Here is a 19998-nt window from a genome sequence, read left to right as displayed (position 1 = left end):
ATTTACTTTAAAAATGTGTATATAGATATAAAATTAAATCGTAACCAGATGACGAGGTGTGTAGTTATTAAAGGAATAGTTAAGAAATTCAAATATTTTGTAAAGTCAAAACACACTTTGAATATGCGTATAGGAACTATCCGAGTATATGATCATATACGAAAAAATTTATAAATTTGAAAATAAAATCTAATGTATATAGACTTGTTTCTGATGATATACATAATTATATTAATGCACAATTAGAGAATATGCGTTTTGGACAATCAATTTATGATAATGTACATAATGCAAAATAGGGACTCCATTCTCATGGTTTATATAAGTGAAACCATGTTTCAAACAATGATTTTTAAAATATCTTTCATCCATAATTTGGATCTCTCAGTAACAATATATGAATTAACAAAAAATTGCCTATATTTGCGAACATAAACATAATTTAAGATGCATTGCTAGAGACCAAATGAATATCAATATTGAAGAGAGCAAAATACTTTTTATCATAAAATAAATCGTTTAAATAATTATATGACATTATAAATTTACAATATAGATCATCAGAGTCCCATTATATGCAAATTCACTCCTTGTTGCCGAACCATAGGACCATACCAAATTAGGGCTTTTAGATCTAGTTTTTTATGGATGAGATGCATAAATTTATAAATTATTTTTGTCTTCATCACGAGCCTATTTTAATTCATCCGAAGGCAAATAAGTCAAACTAACATGTTACGAAGATTTAACTTCATTCCAGAATACTCCCTCCGTCAACAAAAAATAGGGCAATTGGTGAATGGCACGGGTTTTAGTAGAATTGGTAAAGTAAGAGAGAAGGGGAAAAAGTAAGAGAGAAGGAGAAATAGTAAGAGAGAAGTAGTATTAGTGGAATGTGAGGTTATTAATTCTAATGGCATAAGTGGCAAATAAAATGATGTATAGGGTTATTATTTTGTTGAAAACTTTTCATAAATGAATGTGTTCTATTTTTTGTGGACAATCAAAAATGGTAAATGTGCCCTATTTTTTTGTGGATGGAGCGAGTATATTACTTCATTCCAATAGGTTTTTACTTCATTCCAATAGGATTATTGCTTCATTCCAGTACGTAAATGCGATTTCGCCGTCGCGTACCGTTCTTTCTCTCTACAATGTCTATTACCACCGCCACGACGTTGATATGGTGTAATAAACACATGGAAAGATGTAATAAATTATTTGATTGAAGTATGTGTAGAAACATTTGAAGTCTTACTGGAATGAAGTAAAAACCTTATCCAATGAAGTAATAACGTTTCTGAATGAAGTAATAAACCCATTTAAATAAATTGCATTTTTAAAGTGAATAAAGTAAAAACTCAGATCAATGAATTCGAATGAAGCATATGTTGAATAATTTCAAAACCTACTGGAAGCAAATAAAAACATGTTGTAGTTTCAAGGTATTAAGTACATAATGAAGTAATAAACATAATACAATGAAGTAAAATGAGCTTGTGATGAAGACCAAAAAAATTTACACAGCAGCACATCTCATCAAAAAACTAAATCTAATGGTCCTAATTTGATCTCTAGTTCGGTCTTTAAAATTGGTTCGACATTGATCACAACTCTAGCTCATCATATTTAAAAGGAAGCATATTTTATTTTTTTCTTCGTTTAACGTTATGTAACATGGCATACTTCAAAATATAAATTTTTCATAATCAGTATGCAATCCAATAAAATTTTTTTTGGCGTTGCTCATAATTTTATAGAATATTCAAAATAAAAAAGTCATATTTAATTTTGAATTTTTTATATATCTATACCAAAAATGTAGCCTTAAAAATCATAATTTTGTATTTCCCCTAAAATATAGCCCTAAGAAGCCTTACATGCGTAATATAACCTGCAAAATAGTTTGATTTTTTTTTTGGATAAATCTCACACCAAATAGATAAACAAAGCTAGATCCTCGAGGGGAATGATGATTTAGATGTCGATGCTCCAAGCCTCCAATTATTTGGATGAATTTTTATTTACTTACAATGTTTCCAATGTTGCACAAACATTATTTATAGTGCTGCAATTTAATACTAAGATAAAACAAACTTAAATAAATATATGAGTTTAATAATAAGAAATGAAATTACTTGCCAAATCTTCTAAATGAATGACGATCGTGGATAAATAAAACTACATCTACAAGAATAAAAGGCGTTATAAAAGAAATGCCATATTTCATTTGACTGGGTGAGGTTGAGAAATTGCAGCCGAATTTGCCCTTTTTTAAGTAAATTAAACGGTAATTAAAATGATAATCATCACATAAGTGTGTCAAACATCACTAATGTAATTTTTTAAATCCTTGTAGCAAAAACTTAACGTTAGAGTCATCTAGTTAATTTCCAAGGACAATAATTTTTTATGTCGACCACTTGTCTTGATTAATTGACCATGAAAGATAGAAAATTTTGTTTTAATATTTCGTTATATTCTATCGTTATGGCTAATGCTTTACCTACTTTTAATTATTATTAACCACATCATATTCCGTCATGATTTAATAATATAAACCAACACCAACGAATAAAATTGTTTATTTCACAGCGTATTGAACCAAGGCTATTAAAACTATTTTTTGAAGAAATACATCAATTTATCTTCGTCAATACAATTAAAAGTACTCAAATTTCCATATAAATTCACAAGTGCTTGCACGGTACGCGCACTTGCAAGCACGTGCGCTTGCAGGGTACACGCGTGTGCCTGAAACGCGCGCACATAACTTTACGATTTTATTTACATTTTGAGGAATTGTGTTTATCGTTTGTCAGTTGACAAGCAAGACCAATTTAGACTTGGTAGTAATAATTGGGATGCTTGTGGTGTTGAATATACCAACGTGATGAAATACTTTTTACCACCTCTTGTTTGCACAAATTTCAAATCACATACGTCTGTATGGATCAATTCAAGAGGTTTTGTGCTTCGCTCTACCGAATGGAACGGCAGTTTAGCCATTTTGGCTTCAACACACACTTCACATCTTTATTGTGAGTTAAACTTATCTACTTTTAGTAAATTAAGATTTACTAATCTTTTTATAGCATTTAGATTTACATGTCCCAATCTATTATGTCATAAATCAGAGCTTTCAAGCAAATAAGAGGATGTGTCATCTTCCTTATTGCTTATTCCTTTTCCACGGTGAATGACCGTAACATTCAGCTCAAAAAGCTCATTCACTGGTGACCTTCACCTATGAACTTTTCATATTTGGTCAATATAACCTTTTCACACTCAAATTCTAGTGAAAATCCATGATTTACTATAAGTGAGCCTAACACTAAATTATTTCGGATGTCTGGGACATGCAGTACATCCCTAAGGGTAAGAACTTTTCCAGATCCTAATTTTAGGAACACATTACCCACACCAACCACCTTAGAAGAGGCTTGGTTTCCCATACGTACTTTTCTACCTCCAACATATTTGTAGGTAGAAAAAATGCTTCTTTCAGAGCACAGATGACATGTGGCACCCGTATCAACAAACCATTCATTTGGATTATTACCATGGTCCACGTCGGAGACCATTGCAACCACCTCGTGATCTTTTTTGTTTATAACAACACGTTCAAATAATTTGCACAATATCGTCTCTAACAATAAGTACACAATTATATCGAACCATATGTGCATTGGTGTAAGCACACGGGTGAGCCTGTAGCTCAAGAAGAATATGCAAGGATCATAGGGAGTTTGATGTTTATCACAAACTGCACCCGACCAGATCTTGCGTGTACGGTGAATAAGCTGAGCCGATTTACGAGCAACCCAAGCAAGGAACATTGGAAAGCTCTGCTTATGGTTTTGAGATACTTGAAGTATACTCTTAACTTTGAGCTACAGTACACAAGATATCCCCAAGTACTTGAAGGGTACTGTGATGCAAATTGGATCTCTGATTCAAAAGACTCATTTCCGACGAGTGGGTATGTGTTCACTGTGGGGGGTGGTGCTGTCTCATGGAAATCAACGAAACAGACGTGTATTGCTCGTTCCACCATGGAATCTGAGTTTATCGCATTGGATAAAGCAGGGGAAGAAGCCGAGTGGCTCAGAAATTTCCTAGAATGTATTCCATGTTGGAAGAAACCAGTGCCGACAGTAGTGATATACTGTGATGCCAAGCAGCTATAGGGAGAGCACATAGTGGCTTATACAACGGTAAGTCTTGACATATTCGTCGACGACATAATATCGTCAGACAATTGATCACAAGTGGTGTTATCACAGTTGACTATGTAAGGTCAGTTGATAACTTAGCGGATCCGTTAACAAAAGGTTTAAACCGTGATCAAATGCATAAATTGTTAAAAGGAATGGGATTGAAAATCACATCTTAAAAAGATGATTATAGTGGTAACCCAACCATACGATTGGAGATCCCATGGGCTTGGTTCAATGGGAAAACGAAGCTATATGAATCTAGTTGTAACACTCGGAAGATTTTTAATCTTCGCTCATTCTTTAGAAAGCATTGAGTGTTGTAACCTGCATGTGGTAGGAGGCTAAGTTTTGACTTTTAATGATTCTTGGAAACCTCGAGGGAGTGGGTATTGCAGGATACCTGGAAAAGAATCACCTATGTAAGTGAAGAAGTGTGGGCCGCTTCAACATGTGAATCACTTATGAGTCCAAAGTGGTGTTCCATGGCCAGTAAAGGACACAAACGTGAGAACTGATGAGTTTGTAAATAATATTGGATCAATATTATTGTCTCGGTATACACCAAGGAGGAATGGTTCAAGGCATCATGTCCACCAGGGCGCCGGTATGCCCGATAGTGTTGACTATGGAAAGTTCAAAGCCTCAAGCTACTATTCCAAATGCAATATTATTTCTCGAGAATTGAGCAAAGAGTCTGCATGCATGCATACACGTCTTGTGTTGGTTTGAGCTTGCAGTGCTCTAACCAATGTGGGGGATTGTTGGAATCATGTGGAAAATGTGAGAAATTGGAAGGGTCTCAAAGCCTTTCATTTTCTTAAGTCTTTTGGCTTTTCAACTTAAGGTAACCTCCATGTGGTTTATGGGGATCCTTAATGCCAAGACTTTTGAAGTGGTCTCTCCTATCCTATAAATAGGTGGGTTTGAGAGATGAGAAAAAACACCAACACCACAACAAGCATTCTCTCTTCTCTAGCTCTCTACATCCTAGTTCACATATAGGTGCATTGTCTAGCTCGATTCTGGGAACTCCATCAAGTTCGCCGGTGCCTAGCGGGTTTGAGGTGCTTCTACACGCTAGGAGGAAGTCGTTTTATCTTTGGGGGCAATACGCCATTCCGTGAGCACTAGCCGGGGCGTAATCTGTCTTGCGGAAAGAGGGTTTTCCTCGACTCGACTTATAAATTTGGTTTGCTTTATTTCCGTTGTAATTTTCATTCATCTTTTTGTTGCAAGTTTTCTTTCGATTGTATTAGTTAGAGTACCGCATGTACACGGCTTGGGAATTTATTCCCATTTTTCTAACAAGAGAGTCAGTGAAGGTTGGACGCAATCCATTATGAATAAAATACATCTCACTATATATAAAAAAAATGATTTTGCAATAAGTTTCATGTGCAACCCTAAAAGACATTGTATGGGTGAAGCGTGTTGTGCAAATTCATCTCATGTGCAATTTAGATAATAAACAACGTAATAAAGATAGGTTGTTAAATTCATGCAAAGACTGTTGGGTTGATAATTCGCATACTCAAAATTAAGTCCATTCGGCTTCTCATGGTTCCATGTTTACAACGTACACCTATTTTTTTAATCTCTTTTTAGCACGTGAAAGGTCTGTAATTGTTTAACGTTTTGTGTAGATGAAAAGTTTTTAACAGCTAACATAAATGTTGATAGGCACTTTAATTTGACTGTATAATCTAGTGATAGAGACCCCGAGATAGCAGACATGCAGATCAACGAACCATTGCCGAGCCATGCTGTGAATGACGTAGAAGACAAGGGACGTAAGAGCAGAGGAAGGACGCGTGAAACGTCAAGGAAGGAGAGGCCACAAAGAGTGAGGTCCAGACCCGCGAAGTTCAGAGATTTCATATCTCCGTGAAGATGGGAGTGAATCTTTTATTTTAGTTATTTAGTTACGTTTTTTCCATATTAAAACATTCAATTGTTTAGACTTATTTTATTTAATCTTTTCGGTTTTCTTCTTGATTCTTTCCCGAATCGTAGAGTCGAATCAAGCAGGGTTGCGATCCTATATATTATAGGATCCATTAGAGAGTCAAAATCATCATGGAGAATAAGAAATAAAACTCTTTTCTCTTGAGAAAAACCCTACTTCTTCCGCCGCTTTTATTCCGTTCAATACTTGCATTCTCAAAACAGGTGCTCGAGCGTTTAAGATAGGATTTGAAGCCTATCATCTGGTGCTTCATTAATCTCTCTTCCTCCACCAACCCTCGCCCATCACCATCATGTCGGAGATTGTCGCAGAGATGTCGGGCGAGACCGAACCCCCCACAGCCGTGTACTCCAACGCGGAACTGACTCAATTGCTCTTTGATTTGAAGATTCGTTATGCGGGGTACGATAAGAAGTTAAATCACAACCAGTTCAACCTCAAGTCGTTCACACGCCGACAAGAAGTAACGAACAAGAAACTCGAGGAGGGTATAGCTCTCTTGCTGGACGTCAGCCACCGGCGCAAACCGCTTGTGCCCGACGACCTGGGGCCTGGTCCACCGAGATGGAAACTCCCTCCGTCAATTCTGGTTCCCCCGGAAGGAATGCAGGCCGAGCAACTCCCTCGAGTTAAACCAGAGGCACCCCGGTTCGACGGCACCAACGCCTCGGAATGGATCCGAAAAATTCAGCGGTACTACAATCATTATTACACTCCGTTAGGTGATCAGGTTTATCTGACAACCTATTTGTTTGACCACCCGGCATCTAGTTGGTTAACCTTCTAGGAGGACAACTGCAGCCACAAATCTTGGGATCAGTTTTTTATTGCAGTTAAGAACCGATTCGATCCCGAATTATATGTTGATCATGTGGGATGCCTTGCTGCACTTTATCAGACCAGCACCGTCGAGGCTTACCAATCAGAGTTCGAGGAGGTGATGCAGAAAACGGAGAACGTAGGCGAGGAAAACCTTATTTCCTTGTTTATCCCCGGGCTACAGGAACCTATGAATCATGAATTATTGACTCGTCGCCCCGCCACGCTCGCAGAAACATTTATCTTGGCTCAGAGATCAGCAGCTTGCCATAAGCTCACCATGGCTGCGAAACCGGCTACACGTCCACCATGGACTGGTCGCGACAACCGTCCTCGGCCATCATCCTCTCATATTTCGCAGGCAGCGACAGGTCCGCCTGGGCCGGGTTCACAGCAGCGGCAGCCTGCACATGGGCAACCCCGAGAGGGCGTGCCTCTTCTTCATATATCTAAAGCAGAACGTGATGAAGGGACCCGCAGGGGGTTATGTTGGCATTTCCCAGAGAAGTATACGCGTGAGCATGTGTGTACTACGAAGTACTATGCCCTCTTTGCAGACGAGGATGTGGATGACATACTGGACGAGGAGAATCTGAATACCCCACCCGAAGCTGAAACCTTGGTGATTTCGGGCGATGTCTCCAGCATACATATTATTGGACCACCCCTCAAGCCTCGCTCACTTCGCTTGACAGGATTGATCAATGGATCCGAGGTAGCAGTACTTATTGATGGTGGCAGTACACACAACTTCATCAAGCCCACCATCGCTGAACAGCTAAGTCTCCATGTTCATTCTGTTAATCCTTTTCGTGTTTTTGTAGGCAACGATGCTTCATTACGTTGTGATTATGTTTGCCTGCAAACACCTAATTCTCTGCACGCCACTGTCTTCTACATTGATCTCTTCATATTACAGGTTGAGGGACCAGATATCATCCTCGGTGTTCAATGGCTGCAGGATCTTGGGGATGTTACCCAAAATTTTCATAACAGGACGATGAAGTTCGACTGGGCTGATCAGACAGTATTCCTCAAGGGGGAGAACGCCCAACCACGCCAGATTTCTTATAACAATCTATTCGCTCTCGTGGATCAGGAACCAGATTGTGAGATATTTGAGCTCATCACTGCTCATGCTGAGACCGCGACCTCCCCCATCGATGTCGATCGGCCGCGGCCCAACCCTGCTATTGTCGCGGTCATCGAGTCCTTTGATTCGGTCTTCTCTGTACCGACGACGCTGCCCCCACCATGCAAATGGGATCATCGAATTCATCTGCCGGAAGGTACACGTCCCATTAATGTTAAACCTTATAGATATCCATATTTTCAGAAGGCAGAGATAGAGCGCCAGGTCAAGGAAATGCTCGCTCAGGATGTTATTCAGACTAGTACCAGCCCCTTCTCTTCGCCGGTACTGCTTGTCAGAAAGAAGGATGGGACGTTTCGATTTTGTGTTGATTACAGAGCACTGAACGCTGCCACTACCCCGGATCACTTCCCAATCCCTACTGCTGATGAATTGTTCGATGAATTGAACAAAGCCAGGGTTTTCTCTAAGTTGGATTTGAGATCCGGTTATCATCAGACACGAATGCAAATAGTGGACATCCACAAAACAACATTCCGGACACATGAAGGGCACTATGAATTTTTGGTGATGCCTTTCGGGTTGACGAATACCCCGTCGACGTTCCAGGCGGCAACGAACAGTATTTTCCAACCCTTCCTTCGTCGATTCGTGATTATTTTTTTTATGATATTCTTGTGTACAGTGCTTCGTTGACTGATCACGTCTCACATCTCGAACAAGTTCTTCATATTCTCCAAATTAATTGTTTCTATGTCAAGCCCTCGAAGTGCTCGTTCGGGGTAGACACTATTGATTATTTGGGGCATATTATATCGGCAGGTGAGCTTCGTACAGACCCCTCCAAGATAGAGGCGATGACGGCATGGCCGACGCCGACTACAGTGAAACAATTGCGCGGCTTCCTTGGCTTGACTGGGTATTATAGGAGATTTGTGAAGAATTACTCTATCATCGCAGCACCCCTCACCGATCTCCTGAAAAAGGAGTCCTTTATTTGGACACATTAGGCTGACACCAGTTTCGCGGAGTTGAAACGAGCAATGACGGAGGCACCGGTACTTCACCTGCCAGATTTTGATATTTCGTTCACCATTGAGACAGACGCGTCGGACTTTGGGATTGGGGCTGTGTTACTTCAGAATGGTCACCCCCTGGCCTTCTCTAGCAAGAAACTCTGTCCTAAGCGACGAGTGGCGTCCACTTATCAAAAGGAGCTTTATGTCATCGTTGAGGCGGTGCAAAAGTGGCGCAAGTATTTGTTGGGACGAGAGTTTATTATTCGCAGTGATCAGCGCAGTTTGAAGGATTTACTGTCGCAAATAGTTCAGACTCCTGACCAACAATTCTACATCAGAAAACTCATGGGATTCAAGTTCAAGATCGAGTACAAGTCAGGGGCCTCGAACCGAGTTGCTGATGCCCTTTCACGAATTGAGCATGGAGCGTGCGATGAGGCACCGCAGCTTCTGGCTCTTTTAGCTCGCCCGGTTCCGGCTATGTTAGAGATAATCTGCGATGAAAATCGAGAGTTGTCTGACTTAATCTCACTGCACTGGGAGGTCGCGGCAGGGACTGCCCCAGCTCATGTCTCCGTCGCCGACGGTCTGTTGTTCTTTAAACATAGACTATATCTCAGCCGAGACTCCTCCGCGATTCCAGATATCCTTGCAGACGCTCACAACTCCAAGATGGCAGGTCATCCTTGCGACAAGAGGACATTCGCCCGTGTATCTGCCTCCTTCTTCTGGCCGGGTATGAAGACAGATGTACACCGGTTAGTCGCGGCATGTTCAGTGTATCAGGCAATGAAGTATGTGACGGATAGACCTTCTGGGCTTCTTCAACCGCTACCCATTCTGGATTCTATATGGTCGGCAGCCTCCATGGATTTCATTGTTGGGCTTCCTCCGTCGCATGGGTACACCGCAATTATGGTGGTCGTGGATCGCCTCTCCAAATACGCCCACTTTGGGGCTCTGAAACCAGGCTTTGATGCAAAGAAGGTTTCCACTCTATTTGTTAACACCGTCGTTAAGCTCCATGGCTTTCCAGATAAATTGCTTTCTGACCGGGATGCTATATTTATGAGCGATTTTTGGAGTAAGTTGATGGCCTTGAGTGGGACGAAGCTGCAATTTACGACAGCTTATCATCCGCAGACGGATGGCCAATCGGAGGTGACGAATAGAGGACTCGAGCAATACTTGCGGGCCTTTACGTATGAGCAGCCGGGTAGGTCGTTCGAATTTCTTCCATGGGCTGAATTAGCGATGAATTGCAGTGTCAACGTGAGTATTGGGATGTCCCCTTTCCGTGCTCTTTATGGCAGAGACCCACCAAACATATTTCGTACGACAGCCGCCCCGACGAATAACGCAGCTGTCGCTGCCAACTTGGGTGACCGAACCGCCTTGCTTCGGGTTTTGAAAATCAATCTTGAGGCTGCTCAGCGGAGAATGGCAGATGTAGCTAATAAATGGCGTCGTCATGTCGAGTTTGCAGTTGACGATATGGTGTTACTCCGTCTCCAACCTTACCGCCAGGTATCGGTCGACCGCCCGATTTCGACGAAATTAGGCAAGAGATACTATGGTCCTTATTAAATTATTGAGAGGATTGGAGCAGTTGCTTACAGGCTGCAATTACCGATTGGAAGCCGCATACACAATGTATTTCACGTCTCATTGTTGAAACCATTTGTTCAGCCGCTGTCAGAGCCACATCCCAGCAACTGTCGTCGGATTTTGTGCGGAGTCGACCTATTGACGTTCCGGTCAGTGCATTGGAGGAACGTGTAGTGATGGTCGAGGGCCTTCCTCAGTGCCAATGGCTCGTCAGTTGGGCATCTGATCCGGCCAACCGGACTTGGGAGTCGAAGGATAAGCTGCTACAGCATTTTCCTACTTTGGACCTTGAGGGCAAGGTCGTTCTTAACGAGGAGGGAGTTGATAGAGACCCCGAGATAGCAGACATGCAGACCAACGAACCATTGCCGAGCCATGCTGCGAATGACGTAGAAGACAAGGGACGTAAGAGCAGAGGAAGGACGCGTGAAACGCCAAGGAAGGAGAGGCCACAAAGAGTGAGGTCCAGACCTGCGAAGTTCAGAGATTTCATATCTCTGTGAAGATGGGAGTGAATCTTTTATTTTAGTTATTTAGTTACGTTTTTTTCATATTAAACATTCTATTGTTTAGACTTATTTTATTTAATCTTTTCATGTTTTCTTCTTGATTCTTTCCCGAATCGTAGAGTCGAATCAAGCAGGGTTGCGATCCTATATATTATAGGATCCATTAGAGAGTCAAAATCATCATGGAGAATAAGAAATAAAAGCTCTTTTCTCTTGAGAAAAACCCTACTTCTTCCTCCGCTTTTATTCCGTTCAATACTTGCATTCTCAAAACAGGTGCTCGAGCGTTTAAGATAGGATTCGAAGCCTATCATCTAGCCTAAATTAACAAAATTATACTATTAATTTCGAATGTAAATACAAAAGAGGGAATAATAACCGCAAGCAACATTTGATGCTATGAAAACAAGGATGATGAAATAAAAGGAAAAGGGAGAAATTGACAGCAGCTGATATTAGAGGAGACTCTTGCGCAAGCACTTTATACACTAATTGCACAATGACATGACCATTAGTTTTTTGACGGAACAATAAAAAAAGGACCATTTTGATAAGGATTTCATTGCTATGGGCCTGTTTTTTTCTTTGTTCGGAAAGTCACAATACTTTATTTTAAGTGAATATACTCTCCATCCCGTAAAAATAATATTTTTTCTCATTTTGGTGCGTCCCAAAAAATTAATCAACCCAATTCAAATAGAAAATGATTGGGAGATTTTGATTCTATATGGCTTTATAATGTGCTTAAAGATAAAACATGCCTCGTAGATTTGCTAAATTTGAAGAATGATTTGATGTGAAATTCTGACACAATCTTAAATTTTATGATTTTTAAGACCACTAACAAAATTTGTGGAAAATATCTGAATTCGCTTGATGGTTCTTATATCAATATGCCTTAGTAAATAAATACATACTCCATTTGTGCAATATTAGAATGTAATAGCCGAGACTTAGATTCTCGAGAGTTACGAAATAAAATGCGAGAAATTTTATTAATGAATGAATGAGTATTTTTAATTCTTGAGAAAGAGTACAAATACAACTTCCAGAATCTCAAACTAATAACTTACAACCTCCGACGATGAGAATAAATGAAACGAGATCTGACAACTAGCAATAGTACATGTGTTGAACAAAGAAATGAACAAAGGGGGTTCAAAGTGAACTACTACAACCGAGAATTCATAGTGAACTTCCTCGGCCTTCAACGTGAGCCATCTTGGCCCCAAAATCCCAGACGAGCCGGGAGGGTGAGGCCACGAGGAGAGATGGCCTCGGCACTATAGCCTTAACCCTGCCAAGAACCACGAAAGGGGATTAGAATGCATGAAACAAAATGCAACTAACACCATCTTTCAGTAAAGGAAAGAGGATCAGTACCTTTCGAAAAAATGAGAGAAAGCTGGGCCGAGAAGGGCAAGATCAGCCAGTAAACCCCTCTCCAACAACCGCACACTGCAAGGCTGCAGTTAGCAGCTTGTACCGTCAGTTTTCAGACCTGCCATGGTCGAGAGAAGCAGCCACAAATGCCATCTTCTATTTGCACCTGCAATAAGAAGACAACAGCCCATTAATTCACCAAGTACTAGACCTGCACATGAAGCCAAAAACGGTTAAAACACTACAGAATTTAATCAAACCAGCAGCCACTAAACCCACGAGTACAACCCCAGTACTACCCTCACAGAATCAGCCACATAGAGCTAATTTTTTTCCGGCCAGAATGTGCAGCAAGAGAGTACCAGCATAAGGGGCCAGTTCAGTTACTAATCAGAGGCATAGTAGAGAGCCATAGGCTCACTCAGGTCAAGGGTACACGGCCTGTAAACTACAAGAAGACCAGCCAGAATGGCACAGCCTGGGTGTTCCTTTTCAGCCAAGTACACAGCCTTTAACAGGCTTTCAGTTACACACCATCCTATATATAGGATATAACCCCAGCCTTTGTTTTCCTCCCCACCACGCATAAGTTAGTGAATCCCAGAGCGAGAGGGACCGAGGCAGCGAGAGGGAGAAAGGGAGGCTGAGACCAAGGGCTGGAACCGAGAGACATAGATCAAGGGTCGTGTTACAACCCAACTGCAAATCTCAGCAGGTAACTCATCCAACAACCAAGATCTAAGCTCATGTTACTCATAAGCATCATGTTTACCCACGAGCATGCTAAGATTATATCATTTCAGAACCCAACATGATGAAAACCATAGATAAAGAACAGTAACAACACCATATGCTATCAAACTCTCGAGCCACTGCCTAGATCTTGATTATGGATGAGTTGAACATAGATTTGTAGTAGAACTCAACCACCAAATGAGCTGAGTATAAGAGGAAAACTTAGCTTAGAGGGGGCGATCGCGAGGCGACGGAGCTCGAAGATCACCGCGGGGCAGCGGTAGTCGCTCTCAGGCTTTGGACAACGACGGCGCTGGTCGTCGAAAGGGGAGGCGGCGACGCCGAGCTTGTGGAACCAGCAGCGACTCAGCGGCGACTGCGGAAGCCTCGTGAGGCACAGCTACTGCCGGAGCCGCACCTCGAATCACGCCGAACAGCGACCGAGTTCCAGCTTGATGACGGAGCTCCAGCCGAGAGGGGGCGTCGACGGGGGAGAGCGCGATGGTGACGATAGAACGCCGGTGGTTGACTTCGCGACGAAGACCGATCGGCGTGAAGTGAAGGGGACGCTGTGTTCCCTACCCCAATTTGGGGATTTTGCTTGAAGAAAAGAGGGAGAGAATAGACCGATGCAGATGGGAGTATTAAGGATTGGGCCTCCTTTTTCTTTTTCCACTTGGGAAAAGGGGGTAGAAATTGGGCCAGGCAATTTATTTAGATTGGCCTGAAATTCAATCTTTTGGGCCAGAATAAATTAATCCCCAGCTGGGCCTAGAATTTAGTTTGAGCCATTACCTTAGAATTTCAAAAGTATAATGGGATTTAATTCCTAAGCCGCGGAAGAAAAGAAATATTAAGCCGTGTGGGATAGCTTTTCAAAAAAAATTTAAATCGGACTTTAATAGTCACAGTTTTAATTAAAGAATTTAGATCTCTAAGTTTTAGAAAGAAAGAGATAAAATAAAAGAGCACACGCTTAGGCATGCATTCATGCAAGAGAAATAATTAATTAAGGCCTAGTTTAAGTATATTAATTTTGTAAAGGAACATCGTCGCTCGACGAGTAATCTCAAGTCAGGAAGCGCCTGTTTGAAAGAGTTTGAGCAAACGTGGTGGGCTTTCTCTTCTTTCTTTTAAAGCGTGTTTATGTGAAAACATGATTTATTTTGAATAAGTTGTCATGTCATGTTTTGTTATGATTACATATCTGTTGGATATGCCAACCAGTTAAATCGAATTCGGGTCCCAGTAGGTCAGTAAATCCTACTCGGACTAGTGTACACATAAGGACCGTGAGCTAGCGCCAGGTTGGCCGGTCCAGGGGTCGTGAGCTAGCGCTAGGTTGGCCGGCCCAGTGATCGTGGAATGTGGCCACATTCCCGATTCACGCATTAAGATATGGTATATCATCATAAATTTAAAAGACTGCAGTCTATTTTCAGAAAGAAATAACAGTTTTAGTGACCGGAACTTATTTTCAGAAAAACCTCGTGTTCACTCAGCTTGGCTGACAACTAAAAGAAAATAGTTTTTGGCATAAGCCCACTGAGTATATCAAGTACTCAGCCCTGCATATTGTTTTCCTTAATGTGCAGGTTGATTAGTCGAACAGAGGAGGTGTTGGGACAGAAGACTAAATAAGTAGGAAGATAGCTGGTGTAGTATGTCTTCATACATATTACATCTGTCTTGGTACTCTTCCGTTGCGCAAATTTAGAACTTTCTTTTAGCAAAGACAATTGTTCCATAGCTACTCTAATTCAGTATGATTTGTACCCTCAACACATTTCAGACCATGTTTCCTTTGATTTAAGCATCTTATGATGAGTTGAGACAGTTTCAGTAAGTTTTAGTCGCGATATAGCTACACTCTCTTTGACTAGGGAGATGTGGTCGTGACAGAGAATCATGATTTGTCATTTTAGTCTTTCCGCAGTTAAAAGTTTAGGGTCATTTTTTATTTCTATAATTTGTTGACGACAAAGCATTATGCATTTATAGATGAGCATTCTAAATCAAATCAATGAAAATAATTGTAATTGACAGTTACAAATCATGATATCCATGGACGGTTTTATAGAGGCCCTATTGATTATCCACATTTATAATTAGGCATTAGCACATCTAAATCATGGTTTTGCATGTTTAGTAACTCGATCCCATTTAATTCCAACTAGTATCAACACCTTGCATTCACGATCCATTGAATTTTCTTCATATAAAATTGAAAATACCAATAATTAAAGATAAAAATTATACTAAGTTTCTAAATTACAAACAAAATTTTATAGAGTTTATAGATCACATTAATAAAAACCAAAGAATCAAAATAGCTTCTCATATTGACTTATAGATTATTTTAAATAATGTTGAAATATTAAATATTGTATATATGTTTGAATTGATTACACGGTCCATAAATCTCTTTAGTTACTAATCAATTAACAATTGACCATTAATCGTCTATTATAAAAAAAAGTAGTGATAAATTAACAAAATTGTATAAACAAAATTAGGGTATTTTTGTCATTTTCTATACTATGCAAAAATTAAGGAACTTATAACCTATTCTAATTGTACATTAATTTTACAATATAACCCCTCATATTAATTAAGGAATGAACAATAATACTTTCAATTAAAATTCAAACAAAAATACTTATATTTTTTTCTAATAAAAATGTTTTCAGAAATTTAATCAAATATTTATATGCTTTTTCTAGTTTTAACCAAAAAATATGAAAACAAGTTGAAAGAAGTAAAAACGAACAAAAAAAAGAAGTGAAAGTACTGATAATTAAATCAAATTTGATATTTAAACAAAATATAGTACTCTGTAAAATATATTATAATATTGTTTGTAGATTAATTTTGCTGGTACATTATATTTTTTCTCATTTCCTTCAACTACTTATCTTTTTTCCACAAAACAATTTAGTATAAACTTATTCTTTCATAAATTTATTTAAATTATCCTTATAGTCTATAAACTAATTAATTTATACTATCATTTTTAATTTGGATCCCTCATGTACATTGTATTTATTTCAACTAATTCAATTTTTGTGATTTGGAATATAATTTGAAGCTTGTGATTTCAAATATATTATGTACTATAATATAGCACATGGAGAAATATGCAATGAAAAGTTAATATATGGTCATTTAATACTATTATCGAAATTACATGAATGAAGACGTAGTTATCTAATTTATGTTTTGAAAATATTAATTAACAATACACTTGAAGAATGTGTCACATGCATGGATGGACGTCGAGTGCGATGATGACCTTCTATCACCGAATAACCTCTTATACTATCGTATGATGCACTATAAAATATAACAAAGATTATAAAATAATTTTATAATATGAGTCTAAAATATATGTGTTTAATATATAAATTCAATATATTGTATCAATTTATCTGGTAGTCATACATATAAAGGATATGTCACATGTCGGGTGTCACATGTTGCTATCATTGGACCATCCCTATTAAGATATTTTGTAACGCACTACAAAAATAATTATGAAATTAATAGTATTAAAATAATTCATTAACTGAAATATTGAAAATATAGCGATTTATCATATAATTTTAAATTTTCATAATCTTATCAATTTATGCACAATGTGCTATACATTAGAAGATTATATTACATATATTACGTGCTTGAGTCCCACAATCTCCTATCATATATCAAATGACACATTATATTAGTAATATATATAGCAATGATGACGGCCACGTAATGTCATTCAATAATTATTGTGACATCCCTAATATGAAACAATCATTTTGCATATTGATATTTTTTTATTATCATTGTATATTTATTGTTTGTTGTATAATATTTTTATTATCATTGTATATTTATTGTTTGTTGTATAATAAATATTATATATATTACATAAATATTAAAAAGGTATAAGTGCGTGAACATATAAGTATGCGTATGTGTGTTAGGTGTAAATTTAAGAGTAGTTATATGTAGTGATCTTCTATAATATTAATATAGGTGAATTTATTATTATTATATGGGGTACGCCCAATTTAGGAAACTTTTTAATTTGACAAAACCTTACCCGCCATATTATTATAATAAAAATATATGTGATAATACGTGGAAGTTAATGGAGAAACAATGCATGTGTTTTGACTAAGCTTTTAAAGGACACCTTCATAATTGAGAAAGTCTGATTGAGAAAATAAAGAAGAGAAGAAGGAGACGGAGTGGAGACGGACAGTATAGAATCTGGAAAAAAATAAAAATAATTACATGGTTTGAGCTTATGTAGTTATTTATGTGTATTATATTTTGATCACAATTACAATTTACATACACGTCACGTACATATGTATATCTATATATTTTATCAATCAGAATTTTGCTATTTATATGAATAGGACCGAGGGTTGTGATTTAGGAGACAGAATAAGCGGTTCGGTTAGACTCTTGTCATGAACAGGTGTATAATCACATTTTTAATTTTACATATTTTATATAATTGATTGTTATGTGTTAAAGTGTAATGAATATTTGAATTATATGACGTGAGCCTGAAATGGTTGTGTTATTTGATATTGATGGTGTAATATGATGTGGATGTGTGATTTGTGCAATGGATATGTTTATCTATAATATTGGAGTTAATTGATGGAATATATGGATATGTAATTGGTGCAATGGATATGTTTGATATATGGTATTGAATCATTCTAATCATGGGATTAAAGAGGATATATGATTGTCTTGCTCTAGATCTGATATACAATGGCAATGGATCTACGGGTCATATACAATGGCTATAGACCTACGAGTTATATACAATGATAATAGACCTACGGGTCAAAGCAAAAGAGCAAAGAGGGACCTTCGTGGAAAGGTCAATACAAAAAGCAAAGAGGGGTCTTCGTGGGAAGGTCAAATAAATATAAGGGACCTACGGATCGTATACAATAGAAATCCCGAGCAAATACCAGGCTTGATTAGTCACATAATATTAAAAAGAATCATAAAGGCATATGCATATTGATATGAAATTGTTTATGATATTTATTGTTTTAAGTTATATATATATTATAATTAAAGAATATGTTTGATATTTGAAATTAAATGTAAAATTTATATACACTGAGTTGTGGCTCATATAAACCACTAATATTTTTCAGGCAAAGATATCGATGATGTTTTGGTCGATATGAGTTTTAGAAACTCCACGTGTTATCAGGGTTGGTAGCTGACGCATTATAGCAACCTTCTCCTCCTCGTCAGTTTGCATGTAGACTAATGTATAATATATAGAGTGGTGAGACGGTCTCAATACAGTTTAAAATGTTTGAAATATGAAACAAATAAATATTGATTTCTGATTTTATCTTATATGGGTGTTTTACGAATTTTACATGCAGGTTGTTTGCTGAATATTTTCATATTTATATGATAAGAATATACGACAAAGGGGTTGGTTGGGGTGACAATTATAGTTTCTTAGTTACATAAAATTATCATTTTGAAATCTTATCAATGTATCTTAGTAGTATTAAATAAAGAAATAGAATACACTAGCAAATTAAAATTCATAAAAGATAAAAAATATTTATTACAAATAAATTATACTTCCTCCGTCCACAAAAAATAGAGCACATTTAAAAAAAGAAAGTTTTCAACTTCTCTTTAATACTTTTTTCCCCTTCTCTCTTACTAATAATATGAACCCTACTTCCACTAACACTACTTCTCTCTTACTTTTTTCCCTTCTCTCTTACTAATAATATGGACCCCACATTCCACTAACACTACTTCTCTCTTACTTTACTAATTCCACATTAAAATCCCTGTCATTTACAATGTGTTTTTCGTGGATGGAGGGAGTAATATAATAGAAATTTAAAAGACATAGTCTTTTATTTTGTAAATGAATATTTTTTCCCTTCGAAAGATTAACCAATATGTACTACTCTATACGATACAGGCATAATTAAAATTTGAAATTAACGGTAAAATACCAATGGTTTATAGAATATATATGACGTAATGAAAGAGAATTTTTAAATAAAAAAATATTTTGCGCAATTTTTATTTTGTGAAAAAAAACAATTTATTTATATAATAATTTAAATAAAATGAATAAAAAAACATATTCCATTTACATACTATGAATTATTATTTTGTCTAAAATTTTATTGTGAATCTTTTAATAAGAGTGAATATTTTTTCAAGAATAAATTCAACGACATACTATTTTTTAAACAATATAAATTAATATAGAAAAAATTGTATTAATATATAAGGTTCCTCCTACAATTATAAATAGGGTCAAATTAGTCATAAACTATGTAATTAATGATGCTATCAAATCAAAATAAATTAGTATTATCCTATTTAAATTTGAAGGGCATATCATTGTAAATTTATCTTTACTCTATAAAAAAATAATGGATCAGAATTGTCACGCCCGCCCACCCCAGGGGTGTTACAAACGAGGCGATCGTGACCAAGGGACAAACATTAAGAATAGCATTTAAGGATAACCGTTCATAAGAAAGGCTCAATTTACTTAAAAGAATAATATATATATCAGAGTGTACGATACACAGAGTGCACACTCGAAAAAAAATCAGAGTATCTCAACAATCAA

At 37.6% G+C, this 19998-nt stretch overlaps 1 protein-coding gene and 1 long non-coding RNA gene across 2 annotated transcripts; one reads left to right on the top strand and one right to left on the bottom strand.

Moving 5' to 3' along the window:
* The first annotated feature begins 6478 nt into the window (after positions 1–6478).
* On the top strand, positions 6479–9108 carry LOC121786663. Its single transcript, XM_042185296.1, has 3 exons — positions 6479–6916; positions 6974–8720; positions 8921–9108. Exons 1-3 carry the CDS (start codon positions 6479–6481, stop codon positions 9106–9108), a joined length of 2373 nt encoding a protein of 790 aa, XP_042041230.1.
* A 3094-nt stretch (positions 9109–12202) lies between these two features.
* On the bottom strand, positions 12203–14223 carry LOC121787560. Its single transcript, XR_006047510.1, has 2 exons — positions 12618–14223; positions 12203–12531 (listed from the first exon to the last, which is right to left on the bottom strand). It is a non-coding gene; the product is annotated as an uncharacterized LOC121787560 (long non-coding RNA).
* Positions 14224–19998: the final 5775 nt, after the last annotated feature.

Source organism: Salvia splendens, chromosome 22, assembly GCF_004379255.2.
Source record: "Salvia splendens isolate huo1 chromosome 22, SspV2, whole genome shotgun sequence".
Taxonomy (NCBI): Eukaryota; Viridiplantae; Streptophyta; class Magnoliopsida; order Lamiales; family Lamiaceae; genus Salvia; species Salvia splendens.
This window is presented reverse-complemented; position numbering and strand designations above follow the sequence as displayed.